This window comes from Lycium ferocissimum, chromosome 6, assembly GCF_029784015.1.
Source record: "Lycium ferocissimum isolate CSIRO_LF1 chromosome 6, AGI_CSIRO_Lferr_CH_V1, whole genome shotgun sequence".
In the NCBI taxonomy this organism is placed as follows: Eukaryota; Viridiplantae; Streptophyta; class Magnoliopsida; order Solanales; family Solanaceae; genus Lycium; species Lycium ferocissimum.
The window spans coordinates 73,388,984-73,409,785 of NC_081347.1; the positions used below are offsets into that span (position 1 = coordinate 73,388,984).

At 33.9% G+C, this 20,802-nt stretch overlaps 2 protein-coding genes across 2 annotated transcripts; one reads left to right on the forward strand and one right to left on the reverse strand.

Moving 5' to 3' along the window:
- The first annotated feature begins 1,633 nt into the window (after positions 1-1,633).
- On the forward strand, positions 1,634-4,103 carry LOC132060398 (zinc-finger homeodomain protein 2-like). Its single transcript, XM_059453441.1, has 2 exons — positions 1,634-2,118; positions 3,563-4,103. The coding sequence occupies exons 1-2, from the start codon at positions 1,641-1,643 to the stop codon at positions 3,784-3,786; spliced, it is 702 nt and encodes a 233-aa protein (XP_059309424.1). The 5' UTR covers positions 1,634-1,640; the 3' UTR covers positions 3,787-4,103.
- Positions 4,104-11,746: 7,643 nt separating this feature from the next.
- LOC132060399 (GLABRA2 expression modulator-like) lies at positions 11,747-20,494 on the reverse strand. Its single transcript, XM_059453443.1, has 4 exons — positions 20,060-20,494; positions 19,017-19,118; positions 14,933-15,204; positions 11,747-12,283 (listed from the first exon to the last, which is right to left on the reverse strand). Exons 1-4 carry the CDS (start codon positions 20,370-20,372, stop codon positions 12,095-12,097), a joined length of 876 nt encoding a protein of 291 aa, XP_059309426.1. The 5' UTR covers positions 20,373-20,494; the 3' UTR covers positions 11,747-12,094.
- Positions 20,495-20,802: the final 308 nt, after the last annotated feature.

The window sequence follows — 20,802 nt, forward strand, 5'->3', positions numbered from 1 at the left end:
CTAAAATAAATATCGATATGCAGAGCTAAAAGGAACCCTCGAGATACCACCAAAGGATGTATAATCAAATAAATATGGGGTTGCATTAAACTCCTCCTTAACCAGAGGTCTCGGGTTCGAGCCTTGTGTATGAAAAAATCCTTGGTAGGGAGCGCTTCCCCCCCGAGTGAGGCCCTACGCGGTGCGAATCCTGATGCAGTCGGGCTTCAATGCGAGTACCGGACACCAGGTGGGAAACCAAAAAAAAAAAAAAAAAAAAAAGGAACCCTCGAGATGAATATAATGTTGTTACTGCTATAATTTAGTTAAGTTTATGCTTGAATATGCATTAGTCCACAACATTAATAAGACCAATCAGTTATGGAGCACTTTTAATTTTCACTATTTGAGTTCACAAAATAAAAAAAGTAAACATACGTTTAAAGGGGGTTCAACATCTACTATATATGCATAAAAATTAATTTTAACCATGTATAAACAATGTTTTTTTCCGCCAAAGGAGGTTCGGATGAACCCCCTCGGCCCTATGTGGCTCTGCTCCTGAGACCAATGATTCCAAGGTTTCTGCAAGTCGGATAGATATTTTTTTTATCTGTTTAACTTCTAAAGTTCTTAGTTAAACTAATTACAATTTGAAAGTTATAGGTTCAAACCTATTACTTACTGCAATCTTAATAAATTATTATTCATAAATTTATATTCAGCATTGAAAATACTGAGTTCAGATAAAACCAATACTATGAAACTGCATTCATATCTGAATGAGGTAATTTATAATCAAATAAATATTTATGACTTGCATTAAACTATAAATTTCAAAAAACCTACTCCCTCCGGATAAAAAAAAGTATCCACTTAGCCTTTTTTTCTTGGGTCATAAAAAGTGTCTACTTATTAAATCAAGAAACAATTAACCTTATCTTTCCAGATTTGCCCCTATTAAGTGTTACGTGATCAAATTCCAATGCCTATTTAATTAGGGGTAGTTTAGTCAATTTACATTTTTTTTTCTTGGAGTGAGTAGTTTCTTAAGGGGTGAGCAAATGACTAAGTGAACTCTTTTTTTTATCCGAAGGGAGTATCTTTTTAAATTTATGTGTCTAATCAAATACTACAACGTAAATTACTACGATAGAAGAGTACATAGATAGTGAATTAAACTAGATAAGTCAACCAACAGATTACTCCATCCGTTCACTTTTACTTGTCTACTTTTAACTTTACACACCAACTTAAGAAATAATAAATGAAATGCTTAATTTATCAATGTACTCATATTAATTGGTGCATATTTTTATTAATTTGAAAATTTCGAAGTGCATATTTAATACTATGGGTAAAACAGAATTTTTTTTTGGTCTTCTCTTGATATGCTAAAAGCCATAAGTAAAAGTGAAAATTAATTTTTAAAATACTGGACAAGTAAAAACGAACGGAATAAGTAGTACTTACATACTTACATTGACAAAAATAAAAAAACCAGAAAATTAATTACTACAAGGAAAACCGGCATTTCATAGTTGCCGGTATTTGTCTTACATGATTTTTTCACTTATACATATCATCCATTATATATACACCACAAACAATATATATATTACTCAAACATGATTAAGTCGCAAATTTAACTAAAAAAAATCATGGATGAGTTTTCAGACCAAGAAGAACACAACCAAACCCAAGTACCACCACAACCAACAAAAACACCTAGTCCTCCTCAACTCGAACCAATAACGGCGTTTAACACATGGCACAACAACAACAAGAACAAACCTAAGTACAAAGAATGTTTAAAAAACCACGCCGTTAGTATAGGCGGTCACGCTGTTGATGGTTGTTGTGAATTTCTTCCTTCAGGTGAAGATGGTTCTATTGATTCACTCAAATGTGCCGCCTGTAACTGCCACCGTAATTTTCACCGTAAAGTGGTTATTAGTGGTGAAACGACGGCGTTTGTTATGCCAAGTTATTATAGAAGTTTACCACCACCACCACAAACAGCAGCAGCTTGTGGTTATTTACAGTACCACGTGGCAACACATCAGAGGCCGTTAGCTTTACCGTCAACTTGTGGTGGGGGTGGTGTGTATCATGAGGATCAAGAGGACATGTCCGGAGGTAATTTTTTTTTTTATATATAAAAATAATGGTCCAAAACACACTTAAATTATCGTTTTTCGCGAGTTTCGCATCTCTCTAACTATCTGCTTTTTCCTTTTTTCTGACCTGAACTATGGATAATTTAAGGAGGGAAAAGGAACAACTGATAGTTAAAATGTGTTTTAATATTAATGATAGTTTAGGTAGAAAATGAATAGCCATTAGTTGAGATGGGACACTTGCTAAAAAACTATAGTTGAAGTGTGTTTTTACCTTTAACTTGAAAATTTTAGTTCAAATTTTTATGCATTGGCGGTGCAAAAATATTTACACTGTGAAAGTAATTACAAGTATAATTTCTATGATAACATTTGTTTATAAAATGGTCTCAAACACCTTTAAACTATCACTTTTTCGCGAGCTTCAATTATCAGTTGTTCATTTTTCCTTCCTGAACTATGATCATTTATGTATTAAACACAATTATCAGCTTTCCGGCCCTTTCTCAACCTCAACTATGGTATTAAGGTGTGTTTTAATGTATAGATGGTGATAGTTCAAGTAATAAAAAGGGATAGCTGATAGTTAAGGTGTGAAACTCACGAAGAGACGATAGTTCAAGTGTATTTTTGGGTATTAACTCAAAATTTTTAGTTCAATTTTTTTTATGCTTTGGCAGTGAAAAATAATTTACACTATCATTTTAAAAGTAATTACAAGTATAATTTTTATGATAATATTAATTTAAAACATGATAATTGACATGGTCTTTTTGGTAATTAATTTTTTTATTACCAAGTAAATAAATTTACAGCTCAATAAAGAACAATAAAACTAGACATTTTCTGCAGTAATCTGGACATAAGTCACAAGTATATATATAATGCTAGTTTTGGATTCATGTGAGCTCTGAAGAATACTTCTAGTAATTCTTCTGGTTGATATACTTAACATGTTATTACAAATTAAATTATACTGATAATGTGAAAATATTTTTGAATTAATAAGTCAAAAAAAATTGTTTTTAATAATTCAAAAAATTGTTTTTAGTCATTCCTCTATTATATTAGGAGATTAGAGGATGGAATTACAAGGTGGACAATTTAACTTTCACCACCAAGGTGAAAGAACTTAGATAGTATCAACTGGACTGCTAAGATTTTCCACCTAAATTGACTTGTGTGATGACCTTAAAAAAAAAAAAAAAAACTTTTCTTGGATCAAAATTGGAGCTGACATACACTTAATATGTAAAAAGAAACTATACCAAACTCAATTGTTGTCCTGTTTGAAAATTCAGAACTCATAAATTTAAAAATTTGAATTCGACTCAGCAAACTAAGTGTGTGGAAGATTCAGTTGGACTATACAATTAAACTATACGGTGGTAATTGTGTGGATCGTTTAAAAGTTTAAGTGGTCACATGAAATATTTTTATTTATTTAATTATATCTTCAACAGGTAGTGGCTCGAAGAAGCGGTTTCGGACAAAATTTAGCCAAGAACAAAAGGAGAAAATGCAAGAAGTGGCTGATAAATTGGGGTGGCGAATACAAAGGGAAGATGAAGAATTGGTGCAACAATTGTGCAATGAGACTGGAATTAGAAGGCAAGTGTTCAAAGTTTGGATGCATAACAACAAGCACACTCTTGGTAAAAAAACCCTAGAACCAAATAAAGAATAAACAAGCTCCATTATTTTTAGGTATTTTGTTAATATTATGTTAGATATGAATTAAGTACTTATTTTGCATCTGGGAGTTCAATTAATCCACGTATTTTAGTGTTAGAAGAGGAAGACGGAATTAATTTCATATGCTGGGTAGCTGGGAATATTTCTTCTTTAGTTATTCTCAGTAGTAGTTAATATTAGTGGTACTAAATTTTAGGCCAAGACTGCTCATTTGTTGTACTAATTCCACTTGTTTACTTGGAAATTTTCGGTGCATGTTAAGGTGGATACGTTAAATACATCATTCTGTTTATTAGTTCTTCCAGTTTATATGTGGTTAAGATTTATAATTATTAGCTTCCGCATGTCGCTCTGATTAGTTTGATCTCAATAGAAAGAGGTGATCAAAGGGTAACCGATTGAGAATATAGTTTTGTGGCGACTTTAATAACCTTTTGTAGCAAGCTTAGTTGCTACTAATGATTTACTTTGTGGCAGCCATTATTAGGCGTCACGAAAAAACATTCGGACATTCGGTATCGAAATTACTTGAAGCAACCCTATGAGTCCAATTTCTTGTAGTGCACATCTCTGCTTACTTTTCCCTGAGGTTTTTGCTTTAAGAAGGTGTTCATTAATTTGATGTAAGCTAGGTAGGTAGAGGAAGTTTATTTATCTAAGCTAATCTTTCTGAAAAGAGATTATGTGGTTTTTTAAAAGAGAGTTTTGTCGGGACAGCTTGCACACACTTCAATTATATTTTTGAATATTTGCTATTTTTTGTCAGCATAGATATCAAGTAGCCCAACCGGCAAGACAGATAAAAAACATCACTTTTTTTTTCTGCTGATATTTGAATTGTAATTTTAGATTTTGCACCTACGATAAGTAAGATGCACAATCGTTAAAGGAATTGAAGTCATGAATCACTTTTTCTACTTTTTTTTAACCCTCCATTTAATGTGGATGGTGCGATTTAGTTCTCTATAGTCATAAAAACCAATGCATGGGTTCTTCAATAATCTTTATCTCCACCATCCTCTTCCAGAAGGTACTTTCTGTTTTAAATATTCTAACTCTACATGAAAATGTTTAATTCTAGTACAATTCCATAAGGGGTCGTTTGGACTTATCCAATAATTTCTTGGGATGATGATGATGAATTATTTTAATTTTCTTCTCCTAAAACTTTATGGTTATGTCAGATTAGTAGATTATTTAAAAGAAAACTTAATATTTTTAAAAGAATGAAAGATGATTGATTTTGTCATAGGTGAAGGAAGAAAATAGAAAAAGAACAAAGATGTTTGATCATAGATAGGTGTGCAATGTTCCTAGGGAAGGAAAGAGCTGAAATAAGCATAGTATTAATTATTTTTCATAAAATTAATTACATTGTTTTACACTTTTCTTGGAAATGAACATTTTGATATTTGCAACAGTAAAGTCCACAATCACAATATATTCCAGAAAGTCGATAGATCCAAAGCTTAATTCCATTTCTCTTTTTATTTTTTATTTTTAAAATCTTCTTTTTATTCTCTTTCTGCTTCTTCTTCGATCTCATTCCTAACTTTTTCTTTTTGATGTTCTAAAAGGAACATGTGGGCATTACTGCAACATAGCAGTCGCATGCAGTACAATATTCCTACATATTTAATTTTGTTCTTCTTGTACTTTTGTATATGAAACATCTCTATTGTGGCTATCTGCATTTTGTGACTTACAATATATAATGATCGAAGAATGTTTCTCCTTAAAATGAAAAAGAAGTAAGAAAATCCAATCATTAGGACAAATTAGAATATTAGTAGCATTTGAAAAAAGTTCTTGATGTTGGGGTAGGTGGATTCACAAATAATGAGGAAAAAATGGTAGGGTTTTGGTGGAATTAAAATAGAGTTTAAGTAATATACATCGTGCATGTAAATATTTTTTTGTATCATCATATTTTATTTTTAAGATTTCGAATTTCACATTATAAAGAGGCTTACTTATAGAACGATATCTTATTTTTAAAATTTCGAATTCCACATTATAACGTGTCAAAATGAATGCTTACTTGTAAACAAACACTTTGAAATGATCAGATAAAATAACAAATCATTTGCACCAACATAGTAACATGTTCTATAGAAATATAAACTCATTATTGCACTTAGGTCTACTATATGGAGCTATGACTCATTAGGCCAAAATTACTACATCCAAGTTAGAGAATCACTTCAATTCAAGGAGATCTTATAAACCATCAGGTATTCGGTACTAATTAATTTAATTAATTCATATTCTTATCGTATAAGATTCATTAAAGGGAAAAACATTCTCTTTTAGGGATTTCTTCATTCTAAAAGTTCAAACCGAGGCATTTGATTAAGGTAAAAAAAATTCTATCCATTTCATCACCCCCTTGATGGTGTAAAAATTTGTTAACAAAGAAAGAAAAATTGTGCGATTTTATAATTGAAGATTAAATGAGCTTAATCGAATACATGAGACTGTTTAGCTCCTAATCTTCCCAATTAAGAACCATTTCATGATCATTATTTTCTGGAAATAAACCCATTGAACAATTCACATGTACATGTGCTCTTTCATGTCCTTGATTATTAAGCTAGAAGACAATATATAGAGTACAAAAAGCTATGAAGAGCGAGAAATTATCATGTAGTAAGTATACAAGTTAGCAAGAATTGCAATAAGGTTTGCAGTTACTGCAAAAAAAGTACTGAACACTGACGGAATTCATGTGATCCCTTAAACATAGCCAACTCGGATGGAATGACCTATGACTAGACATGCTCCCTCATAAATAACCAGTGAAAATTTATCCAATTTAGTGCTTATATTTAACTAATAAACGTAAAATATTTAATTTTCATCATACAGCCACTTAAAACTCAACTATGATTGAGTATCGATTGTGATACTCTTTCCGTCTCAATTTATGTGACGGTATTTATTGGTCATAGAATATAAGAAAGAAAAAAGTATGTTTGAAACTTGTTAGCTAAATAAATTGTAGATATTGAAGTCACCAAGTGACTATAAATTATCTCATCAAGGATGATATGGGAAGTTAAAGTTACATTATTTTAAAATATGAAAACATGTCTATCTTCTTAGGATTTTTTTTCATTGCACACGTGTCCACTATCCAATATCCAATATTGCGCTCCAACTAATGTGATTCACGATGTGTAAGACCATTAAAAGGACAAGTGCTTCCCACTAGATTTGTTTTTTATACCCAAGATCAAGTTCGAGACCTCTAATTAACGGGCCATCCCCGATTGGATGTGAAACGTGATAAGTGCGAGAGCAATGGATTTAGGGTTGGGGGGGGGGGCAAAACGGAACCAGATTACTAGAAACAGAATGGCTACTAAGCAATCAGATCAAGTAGTAATTAAGGAAGGCATTGGCAGCATAGGAAACTCCTCAAGTGATCGCGTATATTTAAGTTGTTGCAGTTAAAATGCTCGTAGTTAGACTTTGGGATGGACAGGACGGTTGCCCCTATATATATATATATATGTATGTAACCGTCTTCTCGTCCTTCCGATGAGACCCAATGAATATGTATTTTACTTCAATTTTTAACTACTAAAATTGAGTTGAAATATCTAATTTTATTTAAACATTGAGTGCAAATAAATATTCATTCAAATACTCTTAATATCGAGTCCGGAACCTAAATGACCCAACAAATGAGCAAAGTAACATAAGTATCCCATAGAAAAAAGAAGTTACAGAAGTATCTTTAACGCATTATTTTTATGCGTTGTACGATGACTAGGCTAACGGCCCCCGTTAAAACTCGTTACCCGGACTCCTAAATATCCCCCACCCGCCCACTCATCCTCCAATACTCCATAGGATTCACACACTCACAAATCAAAATATCTGAGTGTTTCTGTATTGTTGTCAGCTGGAGGGAAACCAATTATACAAGGCAGCTAGCACTAGCACTAACAGGCCAGCATATATTTCTGCATTTGGAGTTTGCTGAAACAGATAAAAATTAGACAGATCGAAAAACACATCACTTCTTTTCTCTTGTTATGTCACTATACTTCTCTGTCATACGTTACCATCTTCACCTTATCATTACTATTATTCCGTTTTCCCCCCTCTTTTCTTCAGCCGAATTTAGGAGCCGTCCAAAATTATGTTTGGACATGTAATTTGGATATCTTAAGTTATATTTTCTCTTATAGACATAAAAATTCACAAGTTGTGAAAACTATCAAAACATTCTCAATTCTTATACAATCTTACCAAATGAGCAAGTCATAGTTCAGAACAAAATTAATACGCTAATAGGAGGCCTTTTTAAAAAATATAACATCAATTGATCAAACTTTAGTTCAATTAAAACCGAAAATTTAACATGAATAGTAATGTAACTACTCTCTAATATAATCTCACTTGGTAGACATGAATAAAGGTTGGTAGAAGTTAATGAGGTTGGTAGGAGTAATTGTTAAAAATATTTACCAACTTATGGGTCTTCTTTTTATAAATATAAACTTATGGGTCGAGTTTTATATTTAAAATTTTTGAAACCATGGTTTGAAACCCCAAATCATGCCTTTTTGGATGTTTGGGGTTTCAAACCATGGGATGAAATACATGTCTAAACGCTGGCTTCATCTCATGATTTCAAACCGCATGTCCAAACGCCTACTTACTCTCTCCATTTTAATTTATATGATACAAAATTTAAAAAAGAAAGAGACATTTTAAAAAGTTTATGGTATTAAATTAAATAATCCATATATTTTAATTTATATGATATACTTTCTTTTTTAGTCCGTCCCAAATAAAATATATTTTTTAATTTAAAAAATAATAAACTTTACATTTTTCGTTTTCACTCTTAATAAGAAGATCTAATAACCACATTGTTATGGACATGTTCAAGGCCGCATGTTTAAAAGTTTTATAGCCACAAGTTTCAAAAAAGTTCGTTCTTTTCTTAAATTCAGTGTCAATTAAAACGATGTCGCATAATTTGGAACAAAAATAGAATGTCATAATATTCAGGGGCGAATTTATAGAACACCCTCGGCAAAAAATTACAGTGTATATATAGGGTAAATTTTATGTGTTTATGTACATATATTAACTTTTGAACACCCTGAATAAAGGTGAACACCCTTGGCAAAAAATTACAGTGTATATATAGGGTAAATTTTTTGTGTTTATGTACATATATTAACTTTTGAACACCCTGAATAAATGCAAGAGGTTAGCTCAAGCGGTCCAGGCAGTTCAAAATTGTCATGTGTCCTAGGTTCAATTTTCATTGACAACATTTTTTTTTTATATTTAGCTTTTGTTGTTTTTTTCGAATTCACTGAGTAAAATTCCCGAATCCGCCACTGTTCATGTGGTTATAAAACTTTTGAAATATGTGATCTTAAACATGTTGAGAGTGAAAATTTATCAGTACCCGTTGAAGTAAATAATCCGCTTTAGTATCATCGACGGATACATTTTTTTTTTTTTCTCCTTAGGAAACATTAGTGTGATTATAAAAGGTTGTTATTAAGGGAAAGAGAAAATTTTAGTCAAATTTATATAAAAAGCCACTGCTTGGCCAATTGTTTTATATTTTCTTGATCGATCACACGTTACACTTAATTATGCTTCCTTTAGTATTGCTTTGCACTGTTTCTTGTGCCATGCAATATACTGTAGTAGCTTTTGCACACTAATTGCAATAGTGAGGATCACTTAAAAATTCTATTGATAGAGACAGGACGAGGAAAAGATTATGGACCCACTCACAAGATTTTACAATTTGCTGTGATTTCATCTTAAAATTAATCACATGTAGGGACGGCAATATAATAAATGGGGGATAATTCAATGACAAAAAGTTTGCATCATTTTGGCAAAAATGGGTAAAAAGAGGGGAAGATGTAGTCCCACTAAAGTTGTAAATCTAACTAAAATAGGTATATATTGCCCATCTGTTTCACATAAAATTTCAAAAAAAAAAAAAAAAAAGTGTTTGAAGTATTTGATTTTTATAGCCAATATTAGGGGTGACAAAATTAGCCCAGGAAAACATGACCCGTCCAAGTTTGGGACGATCATTGACATACTCATTTATTAGCTCAACCCATTTCAGTTCATAAAAGGTTGGGCTGATATCCAGCCCAAGTTGAAGAATGAGAAATCTTTCAAAGTATTTTCAAATGGACATTTTTTTATTTGATATGTTATAAATAGTCATAATAAAGAAAATTCTTTTTATTAGGTACTAAAACTTATTAAAAAAAAAAAACAAGGAAAATTAAAATTTAGTAAGAATTGAGTTGGTTGGGTTATGAACCCATTTCAGTCCAAGTAACAGACCCCTTCATTTATTAGCTAAACCCATTTTAACCCGTCCAAATTCAAATCAAACCAACATAATATAACATTAAAAGAATAGAGAAAGGCATTAAATAGGGATGTGAACATCATGAGTTGTTGAGGCCATGTGAAGGCAGCAACAAATGTTTAGGGTATATAGTGGTGACTTCATTGAAGTAGGCTTTGGCCCCATTTTATGGTGTACTTTAGAGCTAGTAAAAGAGAGTCAAATAAGTTCTAAAAATAGGGTGACAGTCAGAAATGCTTCCTCCATTAGCATCCAGCTTGCACACATATAGAAAAAACAACTCTTTTCTTGACATTTAATAATACTATCCACAAAAAACATCCTAGCTTGAATTTCAACTTTCAAATCTTTTTTACATCATTACTTTACTGTTTCTGAATTTGAATTTTGATTTCCCAAAATTTTGAAGTGAAATTTGCGTACTTAACTATGCTTAAAATTTTGACTTTCAACTACGGTAATTTATGTGAGTTTTAACTTTAATTTTGTGTCTTTCAAAGTTCAGATACTATTTTTGGTGCAGACACTAATATCCATAAAATATATCTTTGTGCCTTCGCTCGAAAAACTTAGAAGGTTGGACAAGCAAAATAAACCTTTTACATGACAATTCGTGTAATTATATGACAGATTTTGGCATGTTAAAGTCAAGATAATGTTAAAGTCAAGATACGATTTCAATAGCTCAGTATCCCACAATAATCACTCTAAATTAGTGTGCTCACCTAAAAATGACACAAGCTATGTAGCAGCTTGTGATGATATTGTTTAATAAAATATATTTAAAATCTATTTAAAGTTTGGTTAGTGTTTGCAAATTGCAGACCTGCGTTATTGTATTGCAAATTTATATATATTTCGACTCAGACTATATATAAATTAAATTAGGTTATCATACAAATGTATATAAACTTGTAACAAACACCAATAACACATAATACGCCGCACACACACACACACACACACACACACAACACATATATATATATATATATATATATATATATACATATTGGTATTTGCAAGATGATAACCTAATTTAATAATATATATACTGTAGTTTAAACTTCTTGATAGCATTGAGCAGCATGTGCCTCTAAATATGTAAGGTAAGATCCCTTCTTATTTGGGCCTTGTTGGGCTTTATTAAGTGGGCTTTGCATGGCCCATATACGTGTGAGTAGAATCGTTGTTTAAGAAAAACATTTTTTTGCGCGGGTGCATGCTTTTTAAATTTTGCGCTCGTATTTGTGGTCTTTTTAAATTATGCACAAATAACCACTCGTAAAATAATGAGGGAGAATCGTTGTTTAAAGAAAAATAAAAGTTTACAATGTATTTTACGTTTAGCAGCTTCATTATCAAATTCAAACCTGCCTAACTGAAGTTTGAACTTCAACTTTAGTGTAGTTGGAAAACACCCCTGACCTAACTTCAAACCTTCCAGTTTGAGTTAATCCAACAATAAAAAATGCTATATATGCAATTATGGACTGTTGTCAAATTCTCATGACCAACAATTAACTAATGCATGAGTGGTTGGTGATCAATAAAGGAAGATAAAACAAGCTTAACGTAGCACAACAAAAGGTGTAGCAGCTAGTATAAATACCAACATTGTTAGGCTCATTAAACTGCTAATTATGTTCATCAATGTATACAATACAACAGACTAGAGAAGGAAGTAGTTCATTCAACTATGTATCTACCAAAAGAGATAACCAGCAAGTGAATACCATGAAATCGGAGTTCACTTCCGAGGACATCAGAAAATTTCATTTAGGCAGACACGTACTTCTGTTTCGTTCTAATATTTATCTTCAGAATCTTCAACGGCAACTAGATGGAACTATTAGGGAAGTCCACCTTTCCGTATGATGAATCACGCCCCCTCAGATAACACTACCTCAGACCAACAGCAGACTCACACATTATGTAAGTTGCTTGCTTGTAATGCCTCCTGCAGGGAATTCACTGCACCAGTGTAATTTAGAAATCCCATAAACCAAAATTCGTGGTTGTCGACTGATATAGTCTGGACATATTTTTCAGATGGATTAGTCCTGCTTGATGAAGAATTAATCGCCTTAAGCTGATGTAATGGGATAACTACCTGCAGATATCATGGTACAAAGAAAGCGAAATGTGAGTACAAATCAAGATTTCCTCAAATGAGTAAATTAAGTACAACAACAAAGATAAATGAAACCTTACAGAACTACTTACAGATATAAATACTCAATTCTTAAATGAATTTACACTTAATGAATGAGACATGAATACTCAAAAAGTAACACAGCTTAGATTTCCCAGAAAGTAAAGTTAAATTGGCAGGTGTCGCCAAAGATCAACACTGGTGCAGCAAGGAAACATCCAAGGTACTAATTGATGGTACTACTTGATATTAAATGAACCAAATAGAAGATGATATGGATACAAATAACACTTCAAGTGAAGGAGAGAACGTCCATCAAATATTAAAGGCGATATGCAAAAGACAAGATAGACGTGTTATACTTTTTAGGGAAAACATTGTTTCTCACTATAAAACAGTTTTCAGAGCTAATAATGCAGAATTTCTCACTTCTCAACCACTGTACTTGTGGCTTCTCAACCAAAGTTTCGGCATCTCCATATTACCTACGTCTTCAAATCATCCTTGTGATCTAACACTATATAGTGCAGTAGATGACTTGGGAACTCTGGACTGTCTAGATTCTCTTAAGTGTTTAAGAAAGTACGATCTTCCCGAAAAAGAACTGCGGTTAAGAAGGAAATAAGTGAACATTTCCTGCACAAGCATTTAGCCGGGTTAAGAGGACACAGTTGAGGATATTTATAGTGTTTTACTGAACTCAGGGAAGAGGAGGTTATCATGATGCACATTGCACAGTGAGGTCGGTCGTGTCAAAAAAAGATGAACTAGGTAGCATGAAGACACAACTAACACGACCATTCAGTCCTACAGTCTATTAATGGATAGCCAGACAGACCCTCCACTCATGCATATTCAATTATTATAGTTGAGCTTGAATAGATTCCTATCAATGAAATATAATTGAAGATACTACTCTATCAATGATACAAGATTGTCTGTAACTCTGCACACTGCATGCAAATAAAAACTCTGTAAATATCAGATTCGTTGCAAGGTTATCATATAAGTGTTAAGAATGTGTAGTGTTACTTAAAGCTTATTAATGGCTCATGTTAAACCCATGACTTCGATATATTATTAGGATTACCAAGGGAAAGTTCTCTCTTGAAAATGAAAAGTATGTCCCAGATAAATTTTCACATTATATAATACATAATCAGGTTTTTCTTTAAAAGAAACAAGCAATAAGTTGGCCCAGACAATGGAGATGTGAATTCAGCGTAAAATAAATGTTCTTTTTCAGAGAAAAAAAAAGACATATGAGAGCAAATGGTATCAAATGCTCTCGAAAATTTTTGAGAGGTGTAATATTATCCCTAAGCTGTTTACTGTAAACCCCATAGTCCCAATTACTGCCATTTACAGTCCCTTTGCTGTTTTGCCTCTTTTTGTAAACTTGGCCGCCAAAAGGAGTGTGTGTTATTCATATGATAGAATACAGACAGTTTGGTGAGACTTATTTGTCCGAATTAACTACAGAAAAGCAGCATGTAATCCCTTTATGCTTCAATCACCTCATCAATACTGCATCCTCTCCGACTTCTAGCCAAACCTCCCTCTGCCATCTTTCACCTTCCATAGAGCCCCTATTCGACCCATTTTCATCTTTCCAAACCCTCTTTTCCCTTCCAAAACCTAGTGCAGATATACTCACATGCAATAACAGTCATTTCCCCTTTTCAAGTAAGTGACACAAGATCCCAGATTTACCCGGTACTGGCGCTGGTGGGAGGTAGCAAATACCCGGTGGTATAGTCAAGGTGTGCGCAAGTTGCCCGGACACCACCATCATAAATAAAATAAAAGGCAAGGACTCAAAATCCATAACCATGGGTAGAGCGAATCCTAATTGCATGATGGTTCTTGTGGCTTCTGAATTGGTAAGATATCACTAATTGCACGTAAGCTTGTCATTCTTCAATTAATTTTCAACCAATTAGTTGGAGAGGGTAGATGGTGACGCTTAGTGTGTGCAATAGGAAAATAAGCTGCACTCTCGATTATTTGGACAGTGAATAAGATGATTCACAAACATGTGACAACAATATATTTCAAGACCCAAATGCTGCAGTACAATGATTAGAAGTGAAGCTGGGAGATTTAAGTGGATTACAAGTTGCAATTCAGGAAAAGTATGATGAGTAACTTTTTATGATCCAAGCCACAGGAAAAATATATCGAACCTATAGCTACGCTTGGCATCCCATTTACTGATGATCATTGTGTACACACGAAGGTATCCTTCAACTATACTCAGAATTACTTGAAAGTCCCAAGTTGCTTGCATCATATTATTATCCATATGACATAAATTTTCAGGTAGTTATATTAAACGTAAACAGCACATATTTTTGTGTGACACAAACTACAACAAGAAGGGATAGGTTAAGTAAAATAAATCATGCTTGCTCATCCTGGAATGGAGCATCCACATCTTCCATGGTTAGAGGAAATCACGTCTCCAATCTAACAATCACCTCTTCAGCAGTAATTCTTGAAAAGGCTGTATGTATTATAGTCACTAGTGCTACTAAAGGCTGACAGATAACTAGTAGACAGAACACTTGTGGTGCTTCAACTACTAAAAGACAAAGTCTAACATACCTTATAATGGCTCCACTCTGTCTTGTCTTCGGCTTTATAGGAGAGAGGGTTATCACTACAAAAGGCAAGCTTAGCTGTGGAGACATATAATACTCCCATAACTGGACCAGCTGATGTGGATAGGTAACATGCAAATGAATTCTGAAGTTGCTCCTCAGGAACAGTCTCAAATGTTTGCCGAAATATCTTTTCGTAGCCACCTTCTGCCAGAACCTTCGTTCCCTGAGCAATTCTTCCCAAGGCGGCATCAGCAAGACTAGGGCCCGTTTTCACTATATCAGCCAATAAAAGAAACGACAATTATTCCATGAATAGCATATTTTTTTTGGTTGGAGGGTGAGTGGGTGGGAGAGGAAGATAACTTCATTTAATTGTATATGACCTAACGTAGTAACTAACTATAAAACAAAGCTGGCAAAACAGGAAACACACTAGAATTTCGACAGACATAAGCCCTCCCAATCCTGGCCTCAGCCTTCACCCCCTCATTCCCAAGATGGAAATAAAAAGGTTAAGCTACTGCAATCCTGTATAGGAAGTAGTCCCAAGAGAGAAAAATAAGTTGACTGAAGCAGCACATAAAGGGGAGGATACTGCACTTCTGAAATTCAAATCATATACATACATTGCCTCTCTGGAGTCACTTGCTACAGAGAAAAAAAGATTAGCTAGAAGGTGTTTAAAAGGATCATATCCTCAACATTAACTCACCCAGAGTCACACCAAAGATGGTGCCAACTCCTGAGAAGTGATAAATATTGAGGTATCAATCACGCCGTGCAAATGATCGAGAGACATCCACATTGCCAATGCACTTGTTACAGACTTCCTAAACTACATTTTAAGTAAAGTGAATAGATTATTTTCTGGTAAATGACTTATGAATTCATAGGCACATTATCTCCAGTGTAGACGTGAAAAATATCTGCCAGCACTGTAAGAATGGAGTAGCTTTAATCTTCACAGCATTGAGCCAGTGATACAAATAGAAGTGTTTGACTGGTGACAACATGTGACATATATGTTATATGTGGATTTCTCGTTTTCCTTTAAGAATATTTTACTTGTTGATGTTTGTGACAGTGTTCTTTAAAATTGCTGGGTTTTACATATTAAATTTTCATATAACGCAACCAAGGTTCAATTCTATTTCCAAAAACAGAAACAGCCCTCATGATGCTCCATGGTTAGAGTATATGACGAGTTACAGTCTTCTTAATCTGAGGTGGAGCAGCTTTTACTGTAGTAATAGCCTCAGAAAACATATATCGCTTCAGCTGAACAAATTGCAGCACCTATCCTGAATGCATAAATCATTCTATGCACTTCATCACCAACAACCAAAGGCGCATTGTTATCTTCTTGTTTTGCTAGTTGGCTAAGGTTGTTGGTCTAGTGTTGCTTCTATAGTTCTATTCCAAAAAGTAACAGAACTAGCATCATTTTTGTGAAGTTATTATTCTACAAACAGATGTTCCTTAAAAGCAAATGGTGAAGTCAATTCCAAAAGACCACTGTTAGCGAGGCACTCTTTATTCCAGTGCACTGCCATCAGCATCAGGTAGTGATGACTAAATGGACTTCTACCAATTTGGAAAATGCTTCATCAGTCATTGAATTAACAAGCAAGGCTAGATTCTAGAGATCTAAGAATGAAATGAAATACCCCTATCCAATTTGTTTGAGTGATCAGTATTAGGCCGGCTGCTGACAAACCACAACTTTATAACCTCATTAAGATAAGAATATTCACACACTTCAGTCTTCACATTAGTTACAATTTTTTTTTTTTTTTTTTTAAAAACAAGGTTCTACTTGAGCGTAGCTGACTGAAGATAACTTCATGTGAGTCATAGTTCTTCAATTATTTTTAGGTAAGTTCCTTGTGGTCTGCTTTGAAGATATTTTAAGTCTATATCAGTGTGAAATGCTTAAAATAGTGCTCCAGGTCTTTTGGGGCTTTAAGCACAAAGCACAGTTGATGTGTGGGCTGAAGTTTAAAAAAAAGGCACAATGAAAGGGAAAAAAAAGGTAAAAATATGTGTAATGCAAGAAAAAAGCAAAATGTTTTCCTTAACAATTAATATATCTCTTTGCCAGTTATATTTATTTTCAATACCGCCCAATTCAAGTAGAACTCATGCAGGCGCAAGTCTTACCGTCTTGCCTACAGAGAAGCGCAACTTAAGCAGAGCTTCAGGGCTTACGCGCACCTTAAAAGAGCATTTGACAACACTGGTCTATATTAAGTCAAAGGAGGAATACACAAACCCATCTTTGATAACCTTTCTCCATCTTTAGGGAAACAAATTTACCTTTCTCCATCTTTAGGGAAACAAATTTACGCTATCTCAAGAAGTGCTTCTTTCAGTAGCCTCAAGTCCTGTCCTAATATTCATTGTTTCACTCCAAGCAATAGCAGCTTATCCTAATAAGGTTAAGAGTCATTAGATAATGACCTACACCCATAACTACCTTTCAAGCTCGTAGTTTCTGTGGTTGGTCTCCTTCTATTGTTGGTTCAATAGGAATTTTACTACTATCATGACTCCTAACTACAACAGAATGAAAGGCGTCCACTGGACTCCTAAAGTTACTACACTTTTATAGAATATTGAAGACAAGATGTAATCTGGCCCTATTATTAGGCATCTTAACTTTGATAAAAGTTTTTGAAGTTGCTTCTGATACTTATGGTCCCTGCACCAACTATATGCCCAAACACTTTCCCTCCTCTCATCCCCTACCCTAGAAAATACATTGCCGCTAAAATCTTCCCATTCTTTCAAAATGTTCCTCCACAATCCACATCCACAGGGTATAGTGACAATTCCTTATTCTTCTCTCCCCTTCTTTTTTATAACGATGGTTCTCAACTATTCCACCAGGGACCTCTTATTCTTCTCTCTATTTCTTATAGGTCTATCTATTCTTATCCTTTTTCTATTCTCTCCTTTCTCCACTGGTGCTACATCGCAAATCAGAACTTGAACTTAACAATTAAACTTTTGCTTGTGATAAGAAAAAAACCTCCCACTTATCCACACAAAAAAAAAAAAAAAAAAAAAAAAAACCAAAATATCCTATCCATAAGTCCAACAGTGGTTCTTTTCCACATTTGATCCTTTGGTGAGTCGAAATGACTCGAAGCCCAACTTCACCACACATTCATAAAACCTCTTTCTGTTTCCTTCATTTTTTGGGGTATTGCACTTACACATGCATATTGCTGCTCAATTATATCCTTAATTAGTGTTATTTTTACCATACTACACTCATGGTTGTTTTAATTTATTTATTTATTTATTTATTTATTTGAAACTGAATTGTCTTAGTTTTCTAAGAACCAACTTCTTAATAAAAATCTCCAGAGTTCCACCAACAGTAACTGACTTTTGAGAAAGTAACGTTTTCTATTTCTCCGTGCATTGCTAGGATAGCCAAAATGAAGAGAATCACAGATGATATTCAAGTAAGAGTGTTAGAAAGCTATAGGAACTGGACTCTGGAATTCTCAACTATTAGCATGAAATATGCTACTCAAGTAAAACATATGTGCACTATATAAGATGCGAGTTTAAATCTATGAATAGAAATAAAGCCGTAACAATCTTTGAAGGCCCATTCTAAGTGTACTGCTAGCTTTCAACAAGTTACGATCTTCTTGGGCTTGAGGGAGCTATGTTATCATATGCATCATATAATCAAGATAAATTTCGAAAAATATAAACTTAACTCATGATCATTTTATCATGCTCCAAAACTTGGGGATTCTCTGCTCCAAAGGCCACAAATTTTGAACTTGTGTTACGCTCTGCTCGTTAAACGTGAAAAGTGGAAGCATAGAGCAGTAAAAAAGAAAAAAAAATGAAATGCTTTTTCAGTCCTATGTTGCAAGTTCTCTCCTACTAAATGCCCAAAAAACAAGGCCAATGTCATCTCATTATTCCAAAGATTCATCCATAGGAGGAGAGATAATGCACGAGCATGGAGGACCACAATACATTACTGTCGACACCTTTTTTCAAACTAACACATACACACAACTCAGAGATCCCTGCAAAATGGAAGAGGGAAGACTTACAGTGTTGCCATGTGTTGCCAGCAAGATCCTCAGCTTTCTTAGTTGCTTCGCCAACCTTCTTCCCCCATCTACCAAGCACATCTTTGACGCTCTCCATTGTGTCTGTTAAGCAAGATAAATTGATACTCTCTTTTCAATTTTTTTTGATTGATTAGTCTCTTTCTTTTCATCATTTTTTTCCTCTCAAATTATGTTCTTTTGCGGGACATCCTATCTTTTAAAAGCTCTCACACATCAAACTTGTCCATCCAAATTAACATACTGCACTTCGTGTTAACCATCCACTTCAAAGGAACAGTTTGTTCCAAAGCACTATTTTTCCATTAACAATTCAAACGACAGGAATTGAGAGCTAAAAAGTTACTGAAATTTTCGAAATTTGAGAATTGTCAAGTCAAATTCTAATAACATTTGTTTATTTAAAAAACAATTCGAGATCATTTCACACCTTAGGCTGCTTAAACCTCTGGCCTATCGTTTTCTGTCCTGTTCAAAAGCCTCGTAATAACGATTTCGCAACTAGAAAAAGATCATCTTTTAAACAAATAGAATTTGAACCAATTCAGAAAGAGATAATGGTCAAAAACACACCTGAAGTATCACTTTTTAGCGAGTTTCTTACCTGAACTATCAAGTATTTGCGTTTCCTACCTGAACTATCAAGTATTTGCATTTCCTACCTGAACTATCAAGTATTTGCATTTCCTACCCGAACTATCACCAACTATTTATCAAAACACAGCTCGAACCTAACTAGACCTAATGTTTGAATACAATCGCCAAAAGGCACGCGTTAGCTTAATTGCCCATAAAATTCCGTCCACATGGCAAATGACTAATTAATTTCGAGGTGTATTTTGATAATTAGTTATTGATAGTTCAGGTTAAAAAACTCGCAAAAAAGTGATAATTCAAGTGTGTTTTTTACCATTATCAAAAAAAAAAAAAATCTAAACAAATTGAATTTGAACCAATTCACAAATTAGATCTCTACTATAATCTACATTTCCACACAAATTAACAAAATAAATTTACATTTTCACCTTTCATATTAAATGAAGACGAATCATTATTATCCGGTGCAGGCGAATAAGCTACATAGGGATTCGAGCCACGTTCATTGGACGGCATAGATCTCATCTCCGGCACCGGCGATTCCGCTACCAATTCCTCGCTCCACGTCACCGATTTCCTCGATTTATTCGCCGATCCGATTTGCTCTACATCGGATCTCGGATCGGGTTGAACCGGATCCGAATCCTGACCCGAATTACTCGTTTTCTGCTCCGTTAGTGTTTTCGTAACATTGTTAGTATTATTCTCTTCTACTACTACACCTTTTGGTTGATGCTCCATATAGCGGTGGCGCGTGGGAGCGTGATGGGAGGTGGCGCGTGAGGTACTTGGGATTAAATAAGGTAACGACTTTTGATTTGATGTTGAAATGTGTGATCTTTTTTCAGATGATGATTATTGGAGGGTTTAGTTAGATCGACGGGATTACCGGTTATAACGGTGATGAATGTATATTGAGGAGTGAGATGGTGACCGGCTAATTTAACGCGGGAAGGCCCAATATGATCGTTTTGTGTTCACTCTTTACACATTGGAAGTCGCATAGAGAAAGTAAAAAAAGTGGGCCATATTAACTTTTGGTGGGACCTAATTTTTGATAGTCTGTTTTTGAAAAAAATAGACAATGCTAAGTTAATAAAATAGACAATATTATGTTTGTTATAAAAATATTCTTTTGAATAGAGTTACTAGATATAGCTTTTCGAGCAAG

What these genes read in the sequence shown, in the direction of transcription:
- LOC132060398 (XM_059453441.1), top strand. Translation starts at nt 1,641, where the DNA reads ATGGATGAGTTTTCAGACCAAGAAGAACACAACCAAACCCAAGTACCA. An exon ending in TCAAGAGGACATGTCCGGAG is followed by an intron (nt 2,119 to 3,562) that starts GTAATTTTTTTT and finishes TATCTTCAACAG; the next exon opens with GTAGTGGCTCGAAGAAGCGG.
- LOC132060399 (XM_059453443.1), bottom strand. Translation starts at nt 20,372, where the DNA reads ATGGAGCATCAACCAAAAGGTGTAGTAGTAGAAGAGAATAATACTAAC. An exon ending in TGGCAACACATGGCAACACT is followed by an intron (nt 15,205 to 19,016) that starts GTAAGTCTTCCC and finishes TGGCTGATATAG; the next exon opens with TGAAAACGGGCCCTAGTCTT. An exon ending in CAGAGTGGAGCCATTATAAG is followed by an intron (nt 12,284 to 14,932) that starts GTATGTTAGACT and finishes TGATATCTGCAG; the next exon opens with GTAGTTATCCCATTACATCA.